The 7,451-nt window shown below is 40.6% G+C and overlaps 1 protein-coding gene across 1 annotated transcript; it reads right to left on the reverse strand.

Moving 5' to 3' along the window:
• Positions 1 to 1,358: 1,358 nt before the first annotated feature.
• LOC115578207 (zinc finger protein RFP-like) lies at positions 1,359 to 2,996 on the reverse strand. Its single transcript, XM_030411075.1, has one exon. It carries the CDS (start codon positions 2,994 to 2,996, stop codon positions 1,359 to 1,361), a length of 1,638 nt encoding a protein of 545 aa, XP_030266935.1.
• Between the last annotated feature and the right edge of the window lie 4,455 nt (positions 2,997 to 7,451).

Raw genomic sequence — 7,451 nt, forward strand, 5'->3', positions numbered from 1 at the left:
CCCACAAAATGATCAGGGCGAAGGCGAAGCAAATGTACGCCACTGTGAGTGACAGCAGAGATGAGAAGTTTGCCGTGAGTGCTGCTTGGCTGAATCGTTTCCTCCGCCGCAACAACTTCGCTTGCAGAAGACAACTATTGCTCAGCAGGATGCCGGAGAATTCACCGAGAAGCTTGTGACATTTTCATCGCGGATTTTTGAGAGGAAGGAATTAAACGCCTGTCCCAAATTGCCCCCTGGTCCCAAATAAACGTCTTGTCTGTTAAGTGATTGAAACAAATAAATGCCCCGACTGTTATTTATTTTCCCTTCAGTGTGAGAGACACTATTGTGGCTGCGGTGAAAACGTTTTATAAAAAATATAAAAGAAAAAAAAAATCGATATCTTTGTTATAACTTGGGCGATAAAAATAAGCATTTTCGGTTTATCTGTGCAGTATTGATTTAGTTCGGGAAATTCCAAGACCGCGATAAAACATTAACCTCAGCTCAGAGTTCACTCATCTGGGACTAGAAAATCCTTTCTGTTGCTAGGTCGTTACTAAGGGTTGGATTGTTTGCTGGAGTGGTAAACTACGTTCCATTACACATATGCCACTACTGACGTGACTGATTTTGTGTCAAACAAAAAACCTTTAAAATTTGAGAGCAAAATGTCCATCAACATGGATATATGTTGATTATACATTTTATTTGTGTTGGTATTAGTTGTATTATCGCAATATTACCCGAGAGTGTGTGCTTTAATGTCATTTTTTGCACTTCAGTGCTGACCGCATCACTGTCGTGCTCAAATGACATTAAAGCACACACTCTCGGGTAATATTGCTTAAGTGAACTACATCATCTCACTCAACACAAGTCACCACCAACAACAACATGGATGCCAACTTGGCACAGCAAAATTGTGAACTGTGATCCAACTGATCCCTTTGCACTTCACTGCTGCTTTCCAAAGTGTTGAGCAGCTTTTTTCATCAGCTGAAAACAATTTTAAAAAAGGTTTTGATGAAGGCACAAAAAATCTTTACTTTTCATCATTTTATAAACAAAATAAGAGAAAATAAAATTACATTTGTCTTAGACATAAAATGTTCTTCAGGAATTTGGTCAGTGAGTAAAAAGAAAGAACCAAAGAACCAAAAATGCTGATTATTTTTGAAAACTTCGTTTCTGATGATTTAACAGTTCTTAAACGTTACATCATATCAATCAGAGCGTCAGTGTGACACATAAAACAAAAACATTGACAGAGAAAAATGCTTAATCAGAATCTGAGAAAAACAAATATTATCAGTAAATATACACTTATTACATTAAATGATGTGACTCTTTCTGGAGAAAATCAAATGTTTGTTCTACTCAGTGTGATTGACAGGAGAGATGATCAGAGGAGCAGAGTTTTTACCCTCATAATTAGGACATGGACCGAAGAATAGGTAGAGTTTCTGAGTGAAGCAGCAGCCAGTAAAGGAGTAGATAAGAGCTGCAGCATCAACGTCATAAAAGGAGACCAGACCCTCCTCATAATCCACAAACACCCCCACCTTCTCAGGCCGACACTTCAGAGAGAGACGGACTGAAGGGCCAGCACAAGCTATGTACTCATTTTTATTCCTCAAAGATATCGTCCAGAAACCATTCTGAGGAGTTGGATTGATGTCTCCCTTCCTGTTGATCGACTCTCTGACAACTCCTAAATCCCACCCAGTCTTCCCTTTAACTTGAACCTCATGATAAAATCTTCCTGAAGACAAACTCTGCTTTGTTAAGACATTAACACATAGATCAAATCTCTCTGGGTTGTCTGGGAGATTTTTCTTTATATCACTATCATGTACTTGTTTTCCATCATCAGACAGGATGAGATTGGGATGTGCTGTATCAGGATCGAGTGTCACATCCACTGCATACTGCTGGACCCTCTTCAGCTCGGCCTTCTTCATCTGTTTACTGAGCGTCTCCTCCAGCTGATTCACAGCTCTCCTCACAGTCCCCTCATATGAAGGTGGACGGACGTTGACTCCTGTCCAGTCCTTGGTGGGTGGAGCAGCGTTCAGTGATGGGGAGCTTTGAAAGACGACAAGGAGGTTCTCTTTAGAACTTGAGATCTTCTTCACCTCAGAGCTTCTCTTCTCCAGCTCAGAGATTTCCTGTTCCAGCTCTTTGATGAAGCCTTCAGCCTGTTTCTCTGTCTCTCTCTGCTTCTCTTTGATGGTGTCGATGAGCTCGGCCTGGCTTCTCTCAACAGACTCCTTCAGAGCGCTGAAGACCTGAACACCAGCTGCTATCCCTCTGTCTGCATCTTTCTTACTGAGCTCCACTGAGCGCTTCATCTCCTCAATCTTCAGTCGTCTCTTCTGGATCATCTGCTGAATTTCAGCATCTGTCTTCCCCAGCTCGGCCTTCTTTCCTTCATATTCTTCTTTCAGAGGAACAACATCATGTGTCTTGTGGTCTAAAACAGTGCATAACATGCAGACACACATCTGGTCGGTCTTACAGAACAGCTCCAGCAGTTTATCGTGCTTCGTACACATCCTGTCTTCCAGGTTCTCCACAGGGTCGATCAGCTGATGTCTTTTCAGGCCTGACATTGTCAGATGAGGCTCCAGGTGAGTCTCACAGTAGGAGACCAGACACACTAGGCAGGACTTCAGGGCCTTCAGTTTGGTTCCAGTGCAGACGTCACAGGGAACTTCTCCTGGTTTGGAAACTTGTTGCTCTGAGCTGCTGCTGCTGGCTTTCTGTTGAGCTGACTGTCTGAACTGAGCAGCCATCTCAGAGATGAACATGTTGACCTGCAGTTCAGGTCTGGTGTTGAAAGTCTTTTTACATTTGGGACACTGACACTTGTCATTTTTATCCCAGTGTTTAGTGATGCAGGTTTTACAGAAGTTGTGTCCACATGGTGTGCTGACTGGATCAGTGAACACATCCAGACAGATGGAACACAGAACCTGATCTTCAGTCAGCAGACAGCTGGCAGCAGACATGTTTACACTCTGAGGCTGAATAGTGAGAAAAAAAGAAAATTGTAATTAGGTATCTCTTGATTAAATGTTCAATAAACTATTTCTCCTGTACTATAAGGTGAGTAATGTTAACTTTGGTTTTTGTACTCCTCAAAGTTACTCAGAAATTGGTGCAACTCAAATTAGCGCTGCAATTGTCAATGACTTTGCGGTCTATGTGTGAACACTTGAGGCTAAATGTTATTATTAAAACATGAGCAAACTTTAACCTCCACATATTTATGGAACAAAAGTAGATATCTTGATACAAGCTCAAGACAGAAAACACAGAAACAGAGAGAAGCAGGAGGAGGTTATTGTTATTGTTGTTAATATTGCCAAACTCGCGCTTCAACATACTGAAGCCTTGAAGGGATTTTTTTTTATGAAGTTTCAATTCAAGTGTAAGAATACAAACCAAATCTCCTCACCCACTATTTTGTTTACATTACAGTTATCACTATTGGTAATGTCAAAATGGCACTTCATTGTTAAATTATTATTTTTTAAAATAGTTTTTCAATTATTTATAGTTATATTTGAGCCCTGACTGGAACTTCCTATCTGTGTAGAGCTCATGTTTTGTGTTCATACAGATTTCTGAAACACATTGAATATTATCAGCTGTACAAAGACACACAGCATGTAGCTACAGACACATTAAAGTGGCAAGGACAGGGTTATAAGTTCAAGGCTTCTTACTTATGCCTTTACAGCTTGTTACATTGTAAAAGAGTGACTTTGTTCCTTTATCAGCAATAAAAGACACTGTTGGAGAATCCAAAGGTCATCTAAGCTAGGCTAGTTTTAGCAGACTACTTTGTTTTTGTATTGGTTGGATCTAGCTGCAGCCCTTTACAGTAAATGTATGTGGTATAACAAACTGAAGTACTAAAATGTTACGGTATCAAGACTGCTAATTCAGTTTTCAGAGACAGATCAGTTAAAGTGGGTAAATTAGCTAAAGCTAAAGTTATCTGTGACTGTGTCCAGTCTAACTTCATCCAAAGTTCAGTCACTGTGCTTTGATTTTGACCTGTTTTGTAATTCTGGAAAATTGTACATGTTGAAAATGGTACATTTTGATGGCATAAAAAATGGTAATGCAGGTGTAACAAAGTCAGATACTGGTTTTAACTAATTCACCCAAATTTTTTCTGCAGTTTGTGTTTGTGTGGCCGTGTACTCACCAGTGTTTTTCAGAGATTTTGCTGTTTTGTTGAGGAAAACCAGATGGATTCAGTTGAAGTTTTCATCAAAGAGAAACACAGAGACTCGTCTCGACTGCAGCTCTACTTTAATATCAGGAAATGCTTCATCATTATTATTTTTTTTTATCTCTCAGTTGCTCCTCCTCTCAGTGCAGCTCTGTGGTTTTATTGCCTTATTGTAAAATATCGTAATACAGGTTTCAAACAATTTTAAGTTTTTACTACAATGGAAGTACACAGCTGCCAAAAGAACATATAATTACAAATAGATAACATAACAAAAGAGGTGAGTATAAGGTATTCAAGAACATAATGGCAGATTTCTAACTATCACAATTACAGGAGAAAAAAGTAAAGGAAAACTGAGACGGAAACGTTTTTTCACGGGCCACTAGCAGGCTTCTCCGTGATATAGAGGTTGAAATACTTATTTCAAAGAAATTTGTAGTGAAAAACAAAATTGTGTATTTTGTACAAAGCTCCTCCATTAGAGAGAGAAGTCGACGGTATTTAATTTCCACCACTGGGAAAATCCACAGTGTGTCTAGAAAACACAGGAGATTTATAATTGTAACTTTAATTTCTATGCATATATTTTAAAGTCTGAAAGCATAAATGTTTTAAAGAGATTAAGAGTTTAATTTTTAAACTCCTGCATTCATGTCATTAGTTTCAGTGTCAGACTTGTGATACAGTCATTTATGAAGAGGGCTGCTGTGGATTTATTGCAGTGTCTTCATTTTTAATTGTTGGAGGATTTTACAGGTGAAAACTTGAAACTTCGCTTTGGAGGCTCAAGTTGAGTCAAGTCTTGGTGGAGTTCAGTCTGGAGTCCTCTTGTTTTTACATCACTAAGACGTGTGTGTTAAAAGGTGAAATCATCTCAAACTGGTCAGAGAGTCAGCTGCTTACATATTAGTCATAGATAGATATAGATAGTCCTCTTGTTTTTACATCACTATGAGATGTTTTCACCTTTTAACACACACGTCTGACTGGGCAGAGAGTCAACTGCTTACATATTAGTCATGGATAATCTATATGTGTTGGAAAGGCTGGCAGTGACACCTAGTGGACAAAACAGGAGTTGCACTCCTTGCAACTGTTTCTCACTCAGTCACTACAGCAGCAGAAGAGGAGTGGATGGTTCATGGATAGATTTTTGTTTATTGTTGTGTGTTCATAATAATAATAATAATGATAATAATAATACATTTTATTTGTTTGATGGCGCCTTTCAAGTCACCCAAGGTCACCTTACATAGGATAAAAGCATAAAATCACAGAATAACATCACAGAATATTAAAAACAAACATTGACATAAAAAGAAAAAGAAAAAGAAAAGAAAAGTGTAGTACACAGTGACCAGTCAGAGTGAGTTTGCCAGTTTGAACAGGTGGGTTTTGAGTTTGGATTTGAAAGTTGCGATGGAGTCTGACTGCCACTCCATCGCAAGTTGGTCAGATGATTTGGTGCGGGTGATAATCCGGGCGGCTGAGTTCTGGATGATTTGCAGTCTGTTGATGAGTTTGGTGGGGAGTCCGGTGAGGAGGGCATTGCAGTAGTTGATGCGGAAAGTGACAAATGAATGAACCAGGATTTCGGTGCTGGACTGGGACAGTGATGGGCGGAGTCTGGAGATATTTTGCAGGTGGAAGAAGGCAGTCCGGGTGATGTTTTTGATGTGAGGTTCAAATGAGAGGGTGCTGTCCAGAATGACGCCGAGGCTCTTGACGTGTGGGGAGAAGGGTACAGGGAATCCCTCGATGATGATGGGTGGGGCTGGGGTGTGTTGTGATTTAGTGAGGGTGGATTTGGAGCCGATGAGCAGGGCCTCAGTTTTATTGCCATTGAGCTTCAGGAAGTTCCTGCTCATCCAGCTCCGGATGTCTTCAAGGCAGGTGATGAGGGAGGTGGGAGGGATGGCGGCGGTGGGTTTGGAGGAGATGTAGACCTGTGTGTCGTCGGCATAGCAGTGAAAGTGGATCCCATGATGACGGAGGATTGTGCCCAGGGGGAGGAGGTAGATGATGAAGAGGAGTGGACCCAAGACTGACCCCTGGGGGACACCCAGTGAAACACCCGAACACCCAGACTTGTGGTCCCTTATTTGCAGAAAGTGTTGGCGGTCAGTGAGGTAGGATGTAAACCAGCGGAGTGCAGCACCAGTGATCCCAATGCCAGCCAGGCGGTCCAGGAGTAGTGTGTGGGAGATAGTGTCGAAAGCTGCGCTGAGGTCGAGGAGGATGAGAATTGTAAGAAGTCCGGAGTCAGCTGCACAGAGGAGGTCATTGGTGATTTTGACAAGGGCTGTTTCAGTGCTGTGTTTTGGACGAAAACTGGATTGGAAAGGTCAACACCAAAGGTTGATCGTCACAATGCAGCAGCTGATCAGCAGACCCTCTTTGTGAGCGTCGTGTTGGAGCCAGTTTGTGTCGATCATCAGCTGCATAAGTGACATTTATTTGCTATAATTTAGCTTCTGTTTTGCTTTAAAGTTCATTAATCAAAATTATACTGAATGTTTGTCTCATGTGTCACCCTAACATTCAAGTGACAGAGCTAAAACTCTCTTTTTCCAATTCATTTTAAAGATCATAACGTTACAATTTGTGGTAAAAAGATGAGGACCAAAATACAAAACACCTTGGAGGTAGGCAGGATTAAGAACAAAAGGCGAGCTTTATTTCACAAAAAGCTGATTAAACCAAAAAGCAAGAATCCAAAAACAACCAAGAGCCATAAATCCTACAAATACAAAGTAGAATCACAAAAAGCTAAAACAAAGTATCAACCAAGTGGAGCAAAGTACAACTCAGGAGAAAACATGAGGAACAAAAACAACAGAAACGTGACAAGGGAAGATAGTGGAAGACAAGGGAACGGGTTCAGAGGAAACACAAGACAAACTGACAAAGACATCAGGGAGCACACAGACTATATACACACAGTGCTGACTGACAAACAAGACACAGCTGAACACAGAAGAAGGGCAGGAAGTTCACACAGAGGGAGAAACTGAAGAGCAACACATGACACAAGAGGGCAAAACTTCAAAATAAAACAGGAAATCACAGAAACACAAACACAATTATGAAACCGAAAAGTTGATTTCACAACATTTGCTTCTGATCAGAATTTCCAGAATCCTCAAAGACTATTCTAACCATCTGGATGAAGAAATATTCTGTCTGCTTAAACTCAAAACTGAAAATGTTATCATCT

The sequence above is a fragment of the Sparus aurata genome, unplaced genomic scaffold (assembly GCF_900880675.1).
Source record: "Sparus aurata unplaced genomic scaffold, fSpaAur1.1, whole genome shotgun sequence".
NCBI classification, from domain to species: domain Eukaryota; kingdom Metazoa; phylum Chordata; class Actinopteri; order Spariformes; family Sparidae; genus Sparus; species Sparus aurata.

Excerpts from the sequence above, each read along its gene's own strand:
- LOC115578207 (XM_030411075.1), bottom strand. The coding sequence starts at position 2,996 with ATGTCTGCTGCCAGCTGTCTGCTGACTGAAGATCAGGTTCTGTGTTCC.